Source organism: Melospiza georgiana, chromosome 17 (assembly GCF_028018845.1).
Source record: "Melospiza georgiana isolate bMelGeo1 chromosome 17, bMelGeo1.pri, whole genome shotgun sequence".
Taxonomy (NCBI): Eukaryota; Metazoa; Chordata; class Aves; order Passeriformes; family Passerellidae; genus Melospiza; species Melospiza georgiana.
Genome location: NC_080446.1, coordinates 8,160,994 through 8,181,188, shown reverse-complemented (window position 1 = coordinate 8,181,188; position 20,195 = coordinate 8,160,994). Strand labels below are relative to the sequence as shown.

Here is a 20,195-nt window from a genome sequence, read left to right as displayed (position 1 = left end):
CCCCATACACAACCCCATAGAGATAGCCCCGCCCCATAGAGACAACCCCGCCCCATAGACAACCCCATAGAGACAGCCCCACCCCATAGAGACAGCCTCGCCCCACAGACAACCCATAGAGACAGCCCTACCCTATAGAGACAGCCCCATAGAGACAGCCCCGCCCCATAGACAACCCCATAGAGACAGACCCGCCCCCTAGACAACCCCATAAAGACAGCCCCACCCCATAGAGACAGCCCAGCCCCAGAGACAACCCATAGAGACAGCCCTACCCTATAGAGACAGCCCCATAGAGACAGCCCCGCCCCACAGACAGCCCTTAGAGACAGCCCTACCCTTTAGAGACAACCCCATAGAGACAGCCCTACCCCACAGAGACACCCCCACCCCATAGAGACAGCCCTACCCTATAGAGACAGCTCCATAGAGACAGCCCCACCCCACAGAGACTGCCCAGCCGGGTTCACTTTATTAGTGACACACTTTATTAGTTAAGAACAAGCAAAGGGGGAAAGCAGTGGGGCTGTGCCCCTGTGTGTGCGTGTCTGCGGGAAAGAGCGAAGCTCGCACTCTACATCAGCCGGCGCAGCTCCTCGAAGTTGAGCATGTTGTTGGCCACGTCGGACCAGGCCGCGTGGGTTGCCCCGTCCATCTCCGGGGCCAGGCGGTTGCTGCTCTCCAGGGTGTGGTTGGTGCCACCGATGACTTCGTGGCACTCAGGGCACCTACTCGTCTCCATTGCCCCCCCACACTCCCCAATTACGTAGATGTGCCCATTTTTGCACTTGAACCAGTGGCCACGGGGACAGCCAATAGCACTGACAATCTGCACCCGCTCAGCTTCAGAAATCCCCAGCCCTGACATAGGCAAGCTAGCATTGATCTTCTTCAGATGAGCCTTCACTGCAGCCTCATCTTCCTCTGTGAATTTCTTTGTCCCTTCCAGGATCTCCCGTGCACTGTTAATCTCTGCTGCGATGCCTGCGGGCATCACCCTACTTGTTGCTTTGCACCTTTCCAAGAGGCTCAGCAAGTAAGTGAGCCTCTGCATCTCAGACTGCAGGTCAGTGAGCTCCTGGTCTGTAAAACTGATGCGTGGCTTATCCAACCACTCCTGCACTTCATCCAGCCTCTTTATCAGCCCTGTCTTTTCATTCTCATCGATTTTGTTCAGAGAATTAGTTAGGTCTGCTACACGTTTGTAAAAATTAAGCAAGTTCTCAATTAGTCCGATACTCTTTGTGGAGAGAGGTGAAGCTTTTAGTTTATTTTCCAGCATGGCATACTTAGAGTATAGATTAGGGCTCAGAAAAAGATTCTGCACCAGCGCAGCCTGAGCCTGCAGCCTCTGTCTGTTAGACTCAATTTCCTCTGCCGGGCCTCGGATTTTCTGTTTCACCCGTTCTATCTCCTCCACCTGCCTTTTCACACTGCTGCCATATCTCAGATTCTTTCTGATGGGTGTCTGACACAGAGGGCATACCTTCAGCTTGACGGCATCATCATCTTCATCCATATAGCGGTCAAGGCCTTGCGACTCAAAGACATGGCCGCAGTCTTCAAGCTGTACAAATCGAGCATCTGGGTCATCCTCAGAGCCAAAGAAGATCTGAGTGAGTTCCTCACGGTCACAAACAAGGCACTTCTTTGGGCAGGGCTCTCCACACAATCCAACACAGGGATGACCACAGGGGAGCATCTTAGCACAGGGAACATTGCAGCGAGGCCTGTTGCATGGCTCAGAGCAAAGCTTGGTACACTGGTAGTGCTGGCACTGCCACTCACACGGCTCAGCACAAGGAACACAGCTTTCCCAACATTTCTTTTTGCACTTACTGTGAATACAGTAGTTCTCACATTCCTTCTGACAAGGAGGACATTCTGTAGTACAAGGCTCTTTACACTTGTGGGAACAGATCAAGACACGCTCGCATGGCCTGCCACATGCCTTATGAAATCTTCCTTCAAAGCAAGTATGACAGGAACCCGAACATACATGACCACATGCCAGTGTGACAGAACACTTACTCTCACATTTCACAGGTTCCTCATGCCTCATCCTGGTCATCCAGCAAGCAACTTTCTGCTCGTGGCCACATTTCAGTGTGGCTATAACTCGTTGAGGACACTTCATCGTGCATTGCTGCCCACAGGTACGCATGCATGTGTGTCCACAGTTTAACTTCTTCCGGCAAGGTTCTAGGCACTCAAATTTCCATTCTGGAATATGGCATGGCACCATCTGTACGTGGCCACACTTAGAAATAGTTTTCTTTACCTTCACCATACATTTTCCACAGGGCTCATAACATGACTTTGGGCAGCGGTGCCCATCTTCACAAAGTACCTTTTGACAAGGCTTCAGGCACTGGTACTCTTTGTGCTCAGGGTCATATGGGTGACATGCCCTTGTGCAAGCATGGCCACAATTCAACCTAAACTCACAGGGACGAGTACAGCCTCCCTCTGGGACACTACTGAAGTCTTCACCTGTAGATACCTTTGTCTTGGTTCCAGGGTGGTTTTGACAGCAAAGCTCCAATGACTGGCCAATGTGACCATTCTGCCTAAGGGTTACAATGATCTTGTTCCAGAGAGGAACCTTGCCAAGCATTCTCATGTTTCCAATACAATAGAGGCCTTTCTTAGCTCTGGATAATGCCACACATATCCGATTAGGGATCTGCAAGAACCCAGGTCTCCCCTCTTTGTTGCTCCTCACCAATGACAGCAGAATAATATCATTCTCCTCTCCCTGGTACTTATCCACCACATGAACCTTCACACCTTCAAAGATCTTTGCTGGCATGAGCCTACGCAGACAGAAGAGCTGTCCAGTGTAAGTAGTGAGAATGGTGATCTGAGAAGGTTCATAGCCCTGACACAAGAAATATTTGCACAGTTCCACTACAAAGTGGGCCTCATGTGGGTTCTGGTGGCTTTTCCCTTCCTGGATCTCTTGTTCAGGAACCTCATGTTCCACAAAGAAGATATTAGTTGAGACACCCTGAAACAAAAGGAAGGATGTCAGAGAGAGAATTCTAGTTTCTGTCACCCCAGAGTGTTTCCATGCTCCTGATTATCCACATCCAGGAGGACTTTTAAGGAGTTGACTACAGTATGCAGTTACTGTGTACTTAGGTGATTTCCTCTTAGATTTGCATAGGTTATTAATCAAATTCCCATTTCAGCTTACTGGTAATATTTTAGTATCCTAATATGAAATCAGTTTCTGATTTTATTCTCTATCTTTCCAGAGATGTTTTTACTGTACGTTTCTAGGTTATACCAAAGAAAACATGAAGTGTTAGTAACTTCTCAAAGCATACTCATGGTGTGAACAATGTCTTGTTTTGGCCCTGTAGGAGAAAGATACTAAGTTACCAGTGCACAGGGCTGAGCACTTGCCTAAAACACACTTCCTCTGTTGTTGCAATAAAAACAAAGCAGTAAGGAAGATTTCTTCTTCAACAGAAAAAACTAGGAGTGCTAGGACTCCAGTAGTCACTTACCATCTCATGGTGTGCAGAGTGGACTGCTCACCTGTTCAAAAACTCTATTTGCCTTGAGTTAGCAGGTGCTTTTACTTTTTTACCTATTAACTGGAATTATTCTACCCGTAAGAAATTATTGCTCTGCCTGCCAAAACCCAGAGAGTGATTTTAACAGGAAAGAACAGCTTTTGTAGATCAAACACGGATCTCTGGTTGTCCAAGGTAAGATTACAGAGAGATGACTGTTAATAGTTCAAAGATGCAAGAAAAGCACCAACCTAGAGATACATGAAGCCCTGGTTAGGGCTTCCTCATTTGTATTTCCTCATTTCATTAAGGAAATTTAAATCAGAAAATGGGGAGTGAGTGTTAAGATGGATGCTCAGTATCATTAAGGAAGAAGCAAAGACTGACACTTCTGACTGATACCCAAGGCAAGCATTCTAATAACTTACTAAATTCTGGCTGTTTATTGAGCATGTTAGATAATAAATGATGACTTTATACTTGTAAGCTGCATAGATCTTCTTTGCAATGTTGTGCATTGGCAGAATGCCCAAATGGAGAGACTAAGGAAAGAATTCCAGTAATCCTGTCACCTATTTTATGTTGGAATTTCAATATTATCCTCTAAATCTTTCATTTAAGATTTCTTCCTAACTTTCAAACTCCTACAATTTGTTTGTTCCCCCTTCCATTTTTACTGTTCTTTTAAAGTCATTGGTATTGGATCTATTTCCACCGTCCACCATTACTAATGCCAGAAGAACTACAAATTACTTATGTAATTCTATATTGCACAATTCCTTGATTCAGGTATAAATTTCAATAAGTGAATTTGACCTAAGAATTTGAAATCCTTGAACACTGCAGTTTACAGAAACTCATTTAGCCAGTAACAGGGGACAAAAGCAACCCCCTGGACTGCTGAAAACTCACTTTTATATTCTCATATTCCAGGACAGAGGGATGGTTCTCCAGATTCTGGTATATATGAGGACTGATAAGCTGGGCAATTTCAGGACGCATGCGGTGCTGAAACACAAAACAATTTTATCAGTCTTGTGAAAGGAGAACAATATTTCCCTGTCAATATTCTTTTGCTCCACTGTACAGACAGTGGCTGAATATAAGACAAGGATGACTTTTCAATAAGAGACAAGAAGGGAGCACTTCCCAATCCCTGCTCTCCCTCACCCTATTGCTGACACCACCAACAACTGCAGGAGTGAGAGTAGCAGAGCATCTTCAAGAAAATCTCTTGATAAGGTTGTTGCACAGTAATGCTGGCTTCAGTGCAAATCTAGGCACACTTATAGATAACAAAAGCCAGCACATCACCCTAACTACTAAATGAGCTCTTTCGAGTACCTTTAACACAGGACTGGTGGTGGTAGAATTAACTTCCCCAGGCACCAAGATAGATTATTATAGCAATTTAGCAGGAAGCATCCTGAGAAGAATTGTGCTGTCTCACTCTGCAAAGCTGTGGAAGTTTCAGTTGCCACAATAAACTGTGTCCTTCACAGAAAAACATGTGAACCACAGTGCTGTGGACAATATAGCTAAATAACTGAAAATATTCTGGAACTCTGTATCAGTTTGACAGCTCCTACCACTCTTTTCAGAAGTTAGATAGAACACGCTCTTCTTTTAGGCTGCTCTTACAGTAGAAATATAAACTTAACTGTATTACAAACTTAAAACAACCTAAATACAAATGCCATGAAGTTTTTTATAGCTCTTTCTTACTTGGTACTTCAGACAGACAAAAGGGAAATCCACTTTGATCAGACGTTCAAAGAGAGAGACTTCGAGGTTGAAGTTCTTGGCCAGGTCATATACATTTGCACTTGGCTGCAACTGAAAGAGAAGGGATAGGAGGTCCATGTTTTGGCATTTTCCTATGTCTAAGTAGGATTTTTCACTCTCATTTTTTTGTGACTGGTCTCCGACTGAAAGGCCAGAGACTGTATTCTTACAGAAGTGCTAAACATCAAAGCTAGATACAGTCACAATCAAAGCACATCTAAAATTGTATTAGTTCAACTAAAACATCAGTCCCACAGGAGCTCTACTCTAAAATTACAGGAGAGAGGACCTGTGGTATCTGTGGGAGCTGGGGAGCAAAAAGCCTTGGCAATTTTCCCACACAGCATTTGGTTAGATGGTTCTTGTTCATTAACCCAGCAGACAGAGATGTTAGCCATGAAAGTTACCTGCTGGTGATCTCCAATGAGGATGAGGTGCTGGCATTCTCTACTCAGAGTAGTAATGGTGTGAGCCTCAAGCACCTCTGCTGCCTCTTCTACAATGACAATCTGTGGCTCTATGTACTGCAAGATCCGTCGGTATTTTGCAGCACCTGAGCAAGGACAGAAGATAAACCTTAGGGTATAACTTCATTCAAGCTGTAAGGCAAGACTTTTCACAGAGGGGAGTAGGCTCTGTCTCAGAAAAACTGGGGTTCTTCTCAAGATTCCCCACTTCAACACTTGGCTTTTTAAATTTTAAAACAGCACAATACCAGGGATGGCTTCTATATGATGAGTTAAGGAAGGCAGGTGGGGATTACTCCTATGCCTGCCTTGGTCGTTTTTCCAATGCTCTCTTCAGACAAAAGAAATGCTCAATATGATAACTTTATACTTATACTTTATACTTATTTATGTGTTCTACACACATAAATAAGGCTAAATTGTCTCTCCAAAGGGACATACTACAACAACCGTGACACTACCATCTCCAGAAGGTGCTGTGGGAATAGCAACACAGGTATTGGCTGTGCCTTACTAAGGCACAAGTGGTGCAGCTCCATTAGAAGAATGCTACTCAAGAGAGGGGGAGTGCAAAACAGCAGAAGCTGCTCATGCCTAATTAACAACTCTCACAACAGCCCCATTTGCAAAGGGAGTCAAAGATTAAAAAGGCAGAGCCTGTCCCAGCAAAAAGGTTCTTTAAACATGATTGTAAGCAATACAATACTGGTTTGTTTCCCAACTGCTCTGCACCTGTAGTTGTCATCCCCACAACTCTGGCTCTATTGAGAATGCAGAGATCTTGCTCCAGCTTCAGTTCTTTCAGCTTTCTGGCTGCTTCCTGATACCGCCCTTCATGCTCCCGAATGTTGTCTCGAATAGAACCCTGGTAAGTCTGCAGCCAAAGCCTGGGAAGAAAGCACCATTATCACACACTGCAAGGAAAACAGGATGGTGATCCACAGGTTCTGAATGGATTCAGCGCAAAACTTCTGCCATGCCTTTTGGGAAACAGATTATTACCATCCGTACTTAGTCCTGAACATGTACAAATGCAGGGCATGATATTGCTTCCCATGTGGTACAAGGAAGGTAAGAACGAGCATGTTCAAACAAGGAAACGAACAAGTACAAACAGAAACATCATGGCTTGACACAGTTTGCACACTGGAATGATCTTAGGAAACACCTGCCTGACAAGCCCTGCACAATAGCTTTGTCACCTGTAAAGCCTCCAGCGGGAGTCCAGGTCAAGTTGCCACACATCCTGAACAGCATTGGCCTCTAACTCTGTCATTGCGTTCACTTTACGGAGCTCAACCTTCATCTTCCGCATAATTTTTCTCCTCTGGTCACGAGTTACCTGCAAAAAGAAAAAAAAAAGCACCCCAATAAGCAGTTACAGCACAGAGATTCTTTTGTGTTAGTATCCCCGTGTTTTTCTTTACACAGTCATGCCAATGCATGCAGGTACCTCCCACTGCATGTTCTCCTGCTGCGGTTGAGCTGTTCCTTCTTCCTGATCCAGCTTCATAGCCAGCATGGAATGGGCTATTTCCTGAACACTGTCATCTTCCTTCTCCCTCCTCCAATAGTCTGCTATCTTTTCATCCTCAATCACTCTCTCATCTTCAATCAGGTCAGCCATCTCTGGGATCTCCAAAAGCTCCTCTTCTGCTTCATCTTCACTCTCCTCCTCTCCCTCCTGATCACCACCTGTGGGAGTCACCAGTCACATGAAGTAAGCCACAGCCACTCTATCAGTGCAGCAGTCAGATCCCTACACTGAAATGGGGGTTAATCTTAATTCCCTCACAGTATCACACATCATTCAGTGCCTGTTAAGAAGTAGTGCCTCTTTTCTGGCACACATCCTCTGCTTAGGCAAACACACTTGTAGAAAATGTGTGTGGGGTGGGTGTCTTTCTGGTGTTTGTTTTTTTTTTGTTTTGTTTTGTTTGTTTTACCTGGATTTTCAACTGATATATTGTCTGCAGCATTCTGAGTGAAGGCAGATACACCAAGTCCCAGCCACTCCAGAATCAGTGAGCTTTGTGAAGCAATGTAGTAAAACTCAGTGTCCTGCTAATATAGAGAAAGTCAAATCAGCCAGGCCTGTTGCACTTCAGAGTCTTAGCATGATGCCAAAGCAGCACCTTACAGCAGTGCCAACTAGGACAAGCCCCCCAAGACACCCTCCAGAACTAGAAAGTCCCAGCAGCCCCAGATCTTCAGAAAGGGTACCCCTCCTCCCTTCAGTTTAAGAGACTTTCCTGGGTACCCCTCCTCCCTTCAGTTTAAGAGGCTTCCCTTTGGGTACTTGCATTTTTATGCCGCTAAAGATCACTTACAATCTCTGCAGTTTGAAGGAGCAAAGTTCAAAGCCCCTCTTGCCCTGCTTGTTTAAACTACTGTCATTTGGCACAGCTTGCTGTTCACTCCTTTACTTTCCCAGTAACCAAACGGTGCTAAAAAGATGTATGCTGCTGGAACCTCAGGCCCATTAGCAGAAAGGATGGTAAACATGCACTGGGACTGCTTGACTCAGAAGAAAGGGACCTCTCTTACCAGAGCCCTTCTCAGGCTGGCCCAGTGCTGGGGTGCCATGTGTGGTTTCAAGTAGCGCTCGTGCAGAACTCCGTAGGCCGTGCACTCCAACCGCTTTGCTCCTTCAAGGAGACCCCCCTCAGCCTCCTTCATCTCCCTCGTTATCTACTCACAACAAACACAAGGGAGGCAGTGTCACACTCAGAGAAACAAAGCTCACTAACAGCACGACAAAAATCTGACAGAAGAATTAAGAGACCAAATTCAGCGTAAAACAAGGTGAAAGGCCAGGTGTGGGGGAGGTTTATTATCTCCTCCAATGCACAGGCAACCCAGTCCCAGCATCTCCCAGGAGGTCTGTACATACATGGTCAGAGTCTATGAAGTGGTAGTCTGGGAAACCAAATCTGTAGGCATGCTTCCTCAGCTCCCTCAAGGTGAATCTGTGCAGGGCTGCACTGCTACTCCTGCCCCCAATACGCACTATCCCGGCTTCTTCAAATGAGTATATTCCTGTGAATAAAAAATATTAGAACTAAATGGCCAAGCTCAGTTTTCAGCAGTAGGACAAGAGGTAGGAAAAATACCCTTTGACTGCAAATCCTACAGTGGTTTGCTCTGAGAGAAGTTTTTTTAATCTATGTCAATGGGGCTAGAGTCACTAAAAAGAATCAAACCAAAATGCAGGTTATCATGCCGTACAATGAGCAGAGTAAGGGTTACAGTGTAGTTTCTAATTACAGGTTCTAACAACAGGCTGACCAGAGAACTGGATGCACTATCACTTGAAGTGTTCAAGGCCAGGCTGGACTGAGCTTGGAGCAACCTGGTCTAGTGCATCTAGTGCATGGAAGGTATCCCTGTCCATGGCAGGTGGGTTGGAACTAGATGATCTTTAAGGTCTTTCCAACCCAAACCATTCTATGATTATACCACCATCCTGCTTGCAGGCACTCTTACCTTCTAAGAACTGATCCAGTGCATGGTTGGTGTAGCAGACTATAAGGATGGGACGCTTCCTGTAAGTGCTTTGCCACACGTGATCATTAGTCAAGAGAGCCTGAACAATCTTCAAACCCACATAAGTCTTCCCTGCAAGACAAACTCAGAATCAGAAAAGGGTAATCCACGCTCTATAAGTGCCTTGAAACACAGAAATCATCAAAACAGATAAAAGATTTCTTTCCAGGCTGCCAATCTGGTCTGTGCCAAGAGAACTGACTCCAGGGGTAACTAACTTACAAAATGTACACAAAGCAGCATGAACTGACATTCCAGCCTGTAGCTGAGCAAGGCCACGGTCTGCAAGAATGTTATTTTTTGGATAATACACTGGACACAGGGTTTTCTCTCCCACTGCATCCTCCAGCCTACTCTGATACTGGCATCATAGATGACATTTAGCTGCACATGAAACATCCATACACTACTGAAATACAAGCACTGGTGCTTGTTAAATTCAGGTACCATTTAAAACAATTGCAGTCTATCTTGTAATACTTTATTCACACAATGGTTCACGGCTGAATGTTCCCAAAGCCCTAACATGCTGTGAAGACAAGTAGGAGAGTGCTGCACAGCAAGAAGGACCAAGGCCACTGTAAACTTCTTCACCCCAATATACAAGCACAGCCAACAGTGCAGTTGGTGTCTGTTTGCACGTAGGTGGGCAAAGATCAGATGTGGCTATTTGAGGATATTAACTGTCTCCACAGCTCACACTAACTGGGTGACTCAAGCATCAATTATGCACAGGACTAAAGCTTTGGAGACAGTACAGCTGGCTTTCTCTGACGTTAATCTCCCTAGATGAGGAAATCAACAAGAACTTCTTAAGTTACAGAGCCTTTAAGCAAATATGTCTCACCAGTGCCAGGAGGTCCTTGGATGATAGCCAGCTCCTTGGTGAGTGCAAGATTCAGTGCCTGCATCTGAGACTCATCTAATTTCAAATCTTCCATTGAAAGCCATTGACTGGGATCTAGAATTTTGACAATTTTCAAGCTATCAGGGCACTTGTCTTTAGGTGAAGTCTTCACCAAGGGTGCAAGGTTGTAGGCAGTATCCCATGTCAGGTATGCTGGCACCTTCACCTGTGCATCACATTCCACAATGTACCTCTGGAATGGGATGTCTTCTTCCCGCATTTTCTGCAACCCTTCTAGCACATGCCTGTAGGCCTCAAAATAGGCAGTTGTCTCTACCATGAGGAAAGAGTCTGAGGGTTCAAACTGTCCCACCAGTGGTTGGCTGTCTGCATCAAAAGACAGTTCCACAATCCCGTTGGCAAGTTCTGCAGCATTACGATTAGAAACGGTGGCAAAAAGGAATGTTTCAAAGCGATCTTGGGACATGCAGACAAGGGATCCATACAGCAATCGTTTAGAATTCTGCCACTGTACAAACCTCAGTGGTTTTGTGTCAAACTGGACCTTGTAAGCAATTCCAGTTGGTGTACAAGATGGGGCAATAATCCGTGCATCAAAGTAGATCCTGACGTCATCAAATTTTCTCCTTCTTAAATTTCTGTCCTGGAGGTTCTGCAAAACCTCCATGATACCTTCCCTTAAAGGCCTTACAAAGTCTTCTCTCAAAAGTCGGAAGTGGGTGTCCAGATAAATACTGGTGCTTTCATATTTTCCAGAAACAAAATTGGGACGTAGAAAAGGTTTCTCATTACCGTGGATCTCATCGTATGTTGGACAAATGCTCATGAAACGATAGCTTCCTGCTTGCCCATCTTGAGGCTGCATAAATGTACAATTATCAGCCCTCAGGGTGCCTTCACGTCTTTTCTCCTGCAGATGCTGCATGAGCATCTGGACTTGATTGAGATTCTTCTCTGTCTCTTCTGTGATGTCCACACCAAAACCTCTCAGGGCATCGATGGATGCTGTCAAGACTGTCAAGAGGAGGGAGACTTTCTGCACAGAGCTGGCTGGGAAAGTATTTATCAGGTGCTGAAGAAGTAAAATGATGTTGCTGATATGCTCAGGGTACTCATGGCGTACAGCAGGAACTACTTCTGTTACCATGTCAGACACATACTGTGGCAGACAGACCCTGAGAAAGTTGGACTCCTTCACAACCCCAAGAATGTGTTGGACCCTCTGTCTATCCAATTGGGAACTGCACGCTTTCCGAAGCACCTGGCAAATGAGCTGAACGAAATTGCGGTTCATGGTTGTTTGGGAAAGAAGTTCCTTCAACCCTGAACTGGAAGCAAGTGTGTTGACAACTTCTGAGGGGTTTTTCTCGAGGAGACTTTCAAGAAATTTATAGCCAATCCTTCTGGCTTGCCGAGGCTGCTCACTGCGGTGGGCACCACCTGGGGTAGCACTCCTCAGCCCTCTCCCTCTAGCTCCTCCCTGAGCTTGTCCACCTTGATACCTCCTTCCCCTGCCTCCATTTTCTTGCTCATTCTGGGGTCCTCTGGTCTTCTCATGGGCTTGTCCAAGCTGACACCTTCTTCCTCTAAATGCATTTTCTTGCTCATTCCAGGGTCCTCTGCCCCTCTCATGTGTTTGTCCACCTTGACACCTCATTCTCCTTCCCTCATTCTCCTGTTTTCTCCAGAATCCTGTGGCTTCACTGTTGGGCTGTTCACCTTGGATTCTTGGATTCTTACTTGATTGAGGAACCTTTGAAGTCCAACCACCAAACCCCTCTTCTCTTTGCCGATGTGGAAGGGTATAATTATTGTCTTGGAAATTTTCCCCTAACTTAGGTGCCTGGCCTGGCACATTATTTGTTCTGTTTCTGCCTCTTCCTGTAAAGCCAGTGTCCAAACGAAGCACACGTCCTTTAAAAAAGCAGGAAAAATGACACTCCTTAATTATAAATCAACCAAATTAACATGCTTCCCAACAAAGACAAATGAGTATATTGACCTGACAGTCAGCATATTTTGAACATTTGTCATCAAATTAAAAATTATTACATTTGCACATAGATTTTCAAATTAGTGTCTCATTTGTACCCTTCTATCCAACTGCTAAAGAGAGTGCTGTGCTTAGAGTTCACTTGAGCTACGAAGACACCAAAAAAAAAAAAACTCTTTCCACAGAACTGAAAGCAGAAGTAAGAAGGTGAAAGTTTAAGTTTTCTGCACAGGACAGCGTTTCCTGGGGAGTTAATCATCAGTGAAACAATGATAGAGGACGCCACAACTGACTTAAACTGTACATAGCACGCACAAAACATGGAGTGTTTACTGAAAGTCCAGCCTTTCGGAGAAGAAGGAAGAGCAGCCCACGGGGCTTTTATCAGACTCCCCACAGAACGTTTAGGGAAAATTGACTGTTAGCAGGAACAAACAGGAAGAGCCTGCTGCGACACATCGCCGCATCATGGCCCCAAACAGACTCCAAGGGCAAATAAGGAAGTGCTGAAACCCAGCCTTGAGAGAAAACTTCGCTGTACACAGGTAGGGGAGTAGCGGATCCCTCTGTACCAGCACCACACCCAGCCCTCCTGCCCTGCATTCCCCGGGGGACCCTCACCTCTCGCTCCACCTCGGAATTGTAGGGAGCGGGGCTCCTGCCCAGGACCCTCCATGGCCCGGCCGGGGACCGCTCCGGCTCTGTTCCAGCTCTCCGGGGCGAGGGCAGCGCTGGGCGCTGGGACCGCGGCGCTCCTGCGGCCGAACACGGGCGACGCTGCGCCGCGTCTGCCCCGAGACCCAGCAGAACTTCCCTTTCCAATTCCCCCCAAAGTTTCGCTTTCCAGTTCCCCGCAAGTCCCGCCCGGTGGGCAGAGCCCCCACTCCTGTCAGCGGCGGTCAGCGCGCCCGAAACGAAGCTTCTCCTTCTCTCTCCGGCTCCCGCGGCAAGGGGAAGCGAAGAGAAGGGGAAGCGAAGCACAGTGAAATTGCAAAGTATGGGAAAACACCGCACGGCCACCTGTCCAGCCCCGGCGGGACTGCTTTCGGTTTCCTTTCCCGGCACTGCGGGGCGGAGGCAGCCGAGGCTCTGCCCACCCGGCCCGGCCCGGCCCCCAGCCCGGCCCCGGGCCCGGCCCAGCGCACGCGTGGCCCGCGGGGTTCCGGTTCGCAGCCATGGCCACGCTGGAGAGCCTGGGCCTGGTGGGCACCATCGCCGAGGGGGACGTGGTGCCCGTGGACTCCGAATCCGGCGACTCCGAGGATGAGGAGGTGGGGCCGGGCGGGCGGGAGGCGCGGGCCGGGCCGGTGCGGCGGGGCCGGGCCGCGGTCCGTGCTCACGGCTGTTCCCGCAGGAGCTGCCCCGGGCGCCGGGCCCCAGGCGGCGGGGACCCTCCCGCGGAGACTTCAGCGCCGACTTCGTGTTCGGGGAGGCGGAGGCCGGCGGGGAGGATGCCTGGACGGCGGCGCTGCGGCAGCTCCGCGGCAAGGTGAGGCCTGAGGCCGGTGTGGAGCTGCGGTACCAGAGGCGACAGCTCCCACTGCTCTCCTGGGCTCCTCTTACAGCTCTCCTGTTGTGATTTTCTGCCTAGAAAGCAGCTACGACGCTGGATGAGAAGATTGAGAAAGTGAGACAGAAAAGAAAGCTCCAGGTCAGGATCTTTCTCATTGCTGAAATATTGGTATGTGTGTGGCCATTCCCGGAGCCGCGGTGCTCTGGCTGCTGCTCATCGGCTTGGTTTGGTGCTACATGTGATGTGCTGCTGAATGGATGGTTTTGCAGAATTATTAGTGATTAAAGTTAAGCAAAACCGTGGATTTGTGAATGGGGTCATGATAACAAACACAGACTCACAAAGGATTGAAGTTTATTTTTCATCCTTTCTTTTTAAAACATTTTTGTCATTTTTATTTTTTTTTTAGGAAAGGGAAGCTAAACAAGCCAAAGTAAAGGTTGAGGATGCAGAGGCTGAAGATGATCAAATCAAAAAGGAGCATGAGGATTGCAGTAGGGATGAGGAAGATGTGGAGTCTGAATATTCACTAGATGATGAAAGTATCTTCACAACAGCAGGTATCAGCAGTACACACTGAGATGGCCAAGAGTCTGACACGCAGTTGGCTCACTGGAGAAAAGTGTGAAGTGAAGCCTTGCTGGGAGTGGGCAAGGAGCATCTTTTTCTTTTTTTTTTTTTTGCCTTCTGCAACATTCCTTCTGATTTTAATCAAGTTTGTTTTGAATGGTAGCCATAATTGAACTCATCTCCGAGCAAGGATGTTTATTGGGCAAGTTTACTCCATTACATGCCTCTACTGGTTTCTGAGGCTTCTCCCTCAATAGCTGAATTGAGAGCAAAAAGTATGAGGTTACAAGGTGAAGCTAGTTCATCTTGTTATGGGTTTAGCTGTGCTTCCTAATTCCTGTCACACTTATCTTTCTCTGCAGATAAGGTCAAAGTGAAGGAAAAGAAGAGATCAAAAAAGGGAGAAGTGGTAAGTGTTAAAAACTAGTTTAATTCCTCCAGTATTTCTTACTGAGGAATTTGCTTTGGTTTACAAATCATAGCTCAGAAACCAGCCCAGAGCCCTTTGATAACATGTTGTGTTGCTGCATGTGTTGTTCCAGTTTTGTTGTTGTTCCTGTTTCTAGGAAGCAGAGAGCTTTTTTGAAGATGCCTCTCAATATGATGATAACTTGTCATTCCAGGACATGAATCTTTCACGACCTTTGCTGAAGGTATTTACCTAGCTGGTTTTTTACATGTTACTCTGAAGAATGTTGTACAGCCTCCCTGCCACCAATTAGAACTGTCAAATTTCTCATTACTTTGCAACCTCTCTGACAAGGAAATAATTTGGGAGATAGTGTGATAGTCCTTTAGAAGCTGTTATTATACATTAATGGAACTGTTCTTTGATGGTGTTAATCAAAGATTGAATGTGTTAACACCATCTTGAGCAAGACTTGTCACAGCATGGTTGAAGGTCGTCTTGTCCAACCCCTACTCAAGAAGGGCCACCTAGAGTTCTTGCCTAGGAATGTGTCCAGATGGCTTTGAATATCTCCAGGGCTGGAGCCTGCAACCTCTGTGGGCCCCTTGTGCTGCTGCTTGGTCACCCTTGAGGTGAAAAAGTGGTTCGTGGTGTTTAGAGGGAACTAAACACATATATCACCATGTTTCAGTCTGTGCCCATTGCATCTGTCTCTGGGCACCACTGAGCAGAACCTGGCTCCATCCACTTTCCACCCTCCCATCAGATATTTATTGACATTGACAGATTTCCCCTGAGCCTTCTCCAGGCTGAGGAGTCACAGCTCTGTCAGCCTTTCCCCAGATGTGAGCGGCTCCCAAACCCTTCATAATCTTCATAGCCTGTTGCTTGTCTCTCTGCAGTGTGTCTGTGTGTCTTGTAGTGATGAGCCCAGCTCTGGGCACAGCACTCCAGGTGTGGCCATGCCAGAGACAGAGTTTAATTGCTCTCCCTCCTTTCTAGGCAATCACAGCTCTTGGCTTCAAGCAACCAACCCCAATTCAGAAGGCTTGTATCCCAGTGGGTCTTCTGGGAAAGGATATTTGTGCTTGTGCTGCCACTGGGACAGGTAGGGGGTTGAGCAGGGCACTAGAAACAGAGAATCAGCTATTCACAATAATTGGTAACCCTTCTTAATATTTTTTTGTTTTTCAGGTAAAACAGCTGCCTTCATCTTGCCTGTCCTTGAGCGCCTGATTTACAAACCTCGTCAGGCTCCCATAACACGTGTGCTGGTGCTGGTGCCCACACGAGAGCTGGGTATTCAGGTGCACTCTGTCACAAAACAGCTGGCACAGTTCAGCAGTGTCACAACTTGCCTGGCAGTAGGTGAGTTCAGTCATTTATGTGAACTGTAAACCACTATACAGAAAAAAGCTCATTGTAAACCACTATGCAGAACTGGGAATTCTGTGTGTAAAACTGGAGGCTGTGTGGTTATTATGCTTCTAGTAGATACATTGCAGTTTAAAGTCTTGCTTTCCAAGGTTGTGATGTACTTGTTTAGCTGTTTCTGAGAAAGAAAATATGGGGTCATTTCTATTTTTGAATGTGGTTTTATCTGAAGTGCTTCCTCTTCTCAGGCAGTTTGCATCCCTGTACTTTGCTGCATTGTGCTCTGGGGGTCAGCAGTCTCTATTCCCTCTCTTTCAGGTGGCCTGGATGTGAAGACTCAGGAAGCTGCTCTGCGCTCAGGGCCAGACATTCTTATTGCCACTCCTGGGCGACTGATTGATCATCTCCACAACTGTCCTTCTTTCCACCTGAGCAGTGTTGAGGTGCTGATTTTGGATGAAGCAGACAGGTAGGGTAAGCAGGACAGCAATGAAAAACATGGGAGGTTTTTGCTTTCATTTCTCCAGGTTATCAGGCTGTCCTTCTTGTCCTGCCTTATGTAATGTTTCTTGGCCAGGCCCAAGTGAAGCTGCCTTACCTTGCTCTTTTTCTCCTGTGTAGGATGCTGGATGAATACTTTGAGGAACAGATGAAGGAAATAATCAGGTTGTGTTCCCACCACCGTCAGACAATGCTTTTCTCTGCCACAATGACGGAGGAGGTAAAACAAGCTGCCGAGAAACATACCCAGGCAGGAAGTTGAATGGGAATTTTTCAAGTCTTTTACCAGAAATCATGTGGACTTTTTATTCTTAACCTGTTTTTGTAGGTGAAAGATTTGGCTTCCGTTTCCCTGAAAAATCCCGTCCGAATTTTCGTGAACAGCAACACAGATGTTGCGCCTTTCCTGCGGCAGGAATTTATCCGGATCAGACCCAACCGGGAGGGGGACCGGGAGGCCATTGTAACAGGTCAGTGATGAGCCAAGGCAGGCTGGAATCAGTAAGTGACTGTGGAGCAGCCTTCTGAGAGGACTTTCTTTTAGCTCTGCTGACACGAACGTTCCAGGACCACGTGATGCTTTTCACCCAGACCAAGAAGCAAGCTCACCGCATGCACATCCTGCTGGGACTGATGGGGCTGCGCGTTGGGGAGCTGCATGGCAACCTCTCTCAGACACAGCGGCTGGAATCACTCAGGTATTAGCAGGCTTAGTTAGCAAGCCTAGGCTAAAAAGAAGTTCCAAGTTGGAAGTTTTAGGGTGGAAGTAGATGGATACATATTACTGCGCCTGAGTGGGTCGCTGGTGGTGAGAGAGAGACGGTGAATCTTGTTTCTTGAATCAGAAGGCTTGATTTATTTATATATCATATATAATATATTATGACTATGCTAATAGAATAAGGAGGGAGGTTTGCAGAGCTGCTAGGCTAGCTAGGAATCGATAGCAAGAAGAATCCCACAACAAAGTTGTGCCCAAGGACTCAGTCCCCTGGCTTGCACTGGTGATTGGCCCTTAATTATAAACATAGAAAATGAGCCAATCGAGAAAACCCCTGTTACATTCCACAGCATCTGATAATAATTGTTTACCTTGTCTTCTGAGGCCTTTTGCCCTCCAGAAGACGCAGAAATCCGAAAGAAAGGATTTCTGTGAAGAAATGTCTGTGACAGATACATTCATTGCTAATGTATTTGCTTTCTCTGCTCAGGCGCTTTAAGGATGAGCAGATTGACATCCTGGTAGCTACAGATGTGGCTGCACGTGGTCTCGATATTGAAGGTGTTAAAACAGTGAGTATATGAAATGCTGAGCTTTTTAATGAGGCATTTCATGTTGATTTCCTACTAACACCGTTTCTGTTACAGGTAATCAATTTCACCATGCCCAACACCATCAAACACTATGTGCACCGTGTGGGTCGGACAGCCAGGGCAGGCAAGGCTGGTCGTTCCGTTTCACTGGTGGGCGAGGAAGAGCGCAAGATGCTGAAGGAGATTGTCAAAACTGCTAAAACACCAGTGAAAGCCAGAATCCTCCCCCAAGGTATGTGGTACTTTTACTGAGGTAAAAAGCTGGAGAGAGTACACAGGGAATATCGTGGTACACAGGGACACTGAAGGAGGTGCTGAAAAACAAGCTGGACTTCACATGAGCTGCCTCTGGTGTTCATATGGTATTGTTTTCAGATGTCATACTGAAATTTCGGGAGAAGATTGAGAATCTAGAGAAAGATATCTATGCAGTTCTCTGCTTGGAGCGTGAGGAACGTGAGATGCAGCAGTCAGAGGCCCAGGTAAGCAATTTTTTTAGTATCTGGTGTGATATAGTCCATTATGAGGTTACCCTAAGTGTACTTAAACTGCCTATTTTAGAAAGGGAAGAGAGGAGTAATTTTTAGCTATCATGAGCTCACATCTTGCATGAATTATCACAGATCAACAAGGCAAAGAAGCAGCTGGAGACAGGAAAAAAAGAGACTGGGAGTGAGAGTTTGGAGCGGAGCTGGTTCCAGACCCGTGAGGAGAGGAAGAAAGAGAAATGTGAGTCATGACACTGTGACCTTTTTAAATTCTATAGCCACAGCTGGCCTCTGCTTTCTGCTTTAAGAGGTTCTTTATTCTGGTTTTCTTTCTCTTTCCAGTGGCTAAAGCCCTGCAGGAATTTGACCTAGCATTACGAGGGAAAAAGAAAAGGAAGAAATTTGTTCAGGACACACAGAAAAAAGGCCAAATGACAGTGAGTTTACTTGTCAACAAGTGGGACCCTGGCTAGACTATCATAGTTCTCCCTTAGCAAAGCTTCACATCACCAAAACTTGTGTTTTAACACCTTTCAGCCAGAGGAAAGGTCGCAGTTTGAGATCTTGAAATCTCAAATGTATGCTGAGCGGCTGGCAAAGAGGAATCGCCGAGCAAAGAGAGCCAGAGCCTTGCCAGAAGAGGAACCAGCAGCAGCACCAGCAGGTAGAGACTTTTGTGTTACAGCTAACTTCATTTTTATGTCACTTTTCTAGAAATAGGTAAATTAATCTAGTTTGTATAAAGGCACTGATCTTTGAAGGAATGGCCACAAGTGCTGGCCCAGGGTCCATGTTTGCAGTCATTTGCCTCCTGCTTAGGCTAATTGTTGTGTTCAAGAGTACTGTGATGATGCAGTGTTCTGATTGTTATTTGTTAGGTCCCAAGAAGAAGAAAAAAGTGTCTGTATTTGATGAAGAGCTGACCAACACAAGCAGGAAGGCTCTGAAGCAGTACCGTGCTGGGTAAGGTCTTAGGTCTACATTAGTGTAGCTGCAGTAATGAGAATTTGTTTGCATCTCTGTACTTCCTCAGGGATACTCTGGTATTGGGGGAAGAGATTCTGAAATTTGGGGCAGGCTTCTTTTGGGAAGTACCTGTCCTGCTGATATAATTCTGTGACATGGCTGACCTCTCCTCCCTCCCCTCTCTCTCTGAAGCCCATCATTTGAAGATCGAAAACGCTTGGGTATCGCCCAGCGCAGGAAAGGAGGGACCTTCAAATCCAAGTCCAGGTATAGTTCCCTTTACTTTCTTGTTCAAGTCTTGGGGCTTTTTCCTTGCTTTCTTCTTCTTCTTGTTGTCATTGCTAAAAGGTGTGTTGGTTCTGCAGTACCCTCTAATTGCAGGTCTGATGCTGGGGGTAATCAAGGATAGGGCCTTTAATAACACATTTCCTAGGCTTCTACTTGGGAGACCATTATGCCTAGAAAATGCTCAGTGCTGCTCCTCATCTGTCATTGAGAGTTTGACTGATGGAGTAATATAATTTCTATTGTCTTCTCTTGCAGGTATAAAAGAAAGTAAAGTAAGAACTGTTACCAAATGGGTAATTTCAGACACACTGTACAGGCCCTCAATTTTGTAGTACTGCAAGGAGACAACCTCAGTAAAATGGAAGTTTTTCTTCAAGTGGAATAACTATGGGATGTTTGTCAATTACCTGGTTGAAGACTGTGAAATCATCTGTAGCAACCCATGAAATAAAGGATTATTTTTCTTGTAAAATGTTGACGTTTTTATGGATGGCTAGAACAACTGAGAGCTGGAATATGCTACATATTTCATGTACATAATAACTTTAAGGCAAAAACTGAACAAAGTTTTGCTAATACACTTCTGAGG

General features: G+C 46.2%; 2 protein-coding genes across 3 annotated transcripts; one reads left to right on the top strand and one right to left on the bottom strand.

The window, feature by feature from the left end:
- Nucleotides 1–507: 507 nt before the first annotated feature.
- ZNFX1 (zinc finger NFX1-type containing 1) lies at nt 508–12,887 on the bottom strand. 2 transcript variants are annotated; one of them, XM_058036181.1, is made up of 13 exons: nt 12,805–12,887; nt 10,170–12,104; nt 9,263–9,394; nt 8,670–8,815; nt 8,324–8,467; nt 7,723–7,840; nt 7,230–7,471; nt 6,979–7,118; nt 6,509–6,663; nt 5,717–5,862; nt 5,250–5,360; nt 4,437–4,532; nt 508–3,010 (listed from the first exon to the last, which is right to left on the bottom strand). In XM_058036181.1, the coding sequence occupies exons 1-13, from the start codon at nt 12,857–12,859 to the stop codon at nt 575–577; spliced, it is 5,856 nt and encodes a 1,951-aa protein (XP_057892164.1). In that variant the 5' UTR covers nt 12,860–12,887; the 3' UTR covers nt 508–574. The 2 variants fall into 2 exon arrangements, with proteins under 2 accessions (XP_057892164.1, XP_057892165.1); XM_058036182.1 differs by having other exon boundaries at nt 7,723–7,837.
- Nucleotides 12,888–13,319: 432 nt separating this feature from the next.
- On the top strand, nt 13,320–20,078 carry DDX27 (DEAD-box helicase 27). The gene is made up of 21 exons (XM_058036154.1): nt 13,320–13,454; nt 13,538–13,672; nt 13,775–13,834; nt 14,106–14,256; nt 14,629–14,675; nt 14,833–14,919; nt 15,678–15,783; nt 15,870–16,043; nt 16,368–16,518; nt 16,671–16,770; nt 16,879–17,020; nt 17,095–17,248; nt 17,762–17,843; nt 17,919–18,096; nt 18,240–18,346; nt 18,488–18,593; nt 18,695–18,789; nt 18,890–19,016; nt 19,231–19,315; nt 19,511–19,585; nt 19,862–20,078. The coding sequence occupies exons 1-21, from the start codon at nt 13,359–13,361 to the stop codon at nt 19,875–19,877; spliced, it is 2,274 nt and encodes a 757-aa protein (XP_057892137.1). The 5' UTR covers nt 13,320–13,358; the 3' UTR covers nt 19,878–20,078.
- The last annotated feature ends 117 nt before the right edge of the window (nt 20,079–20,195 follow it).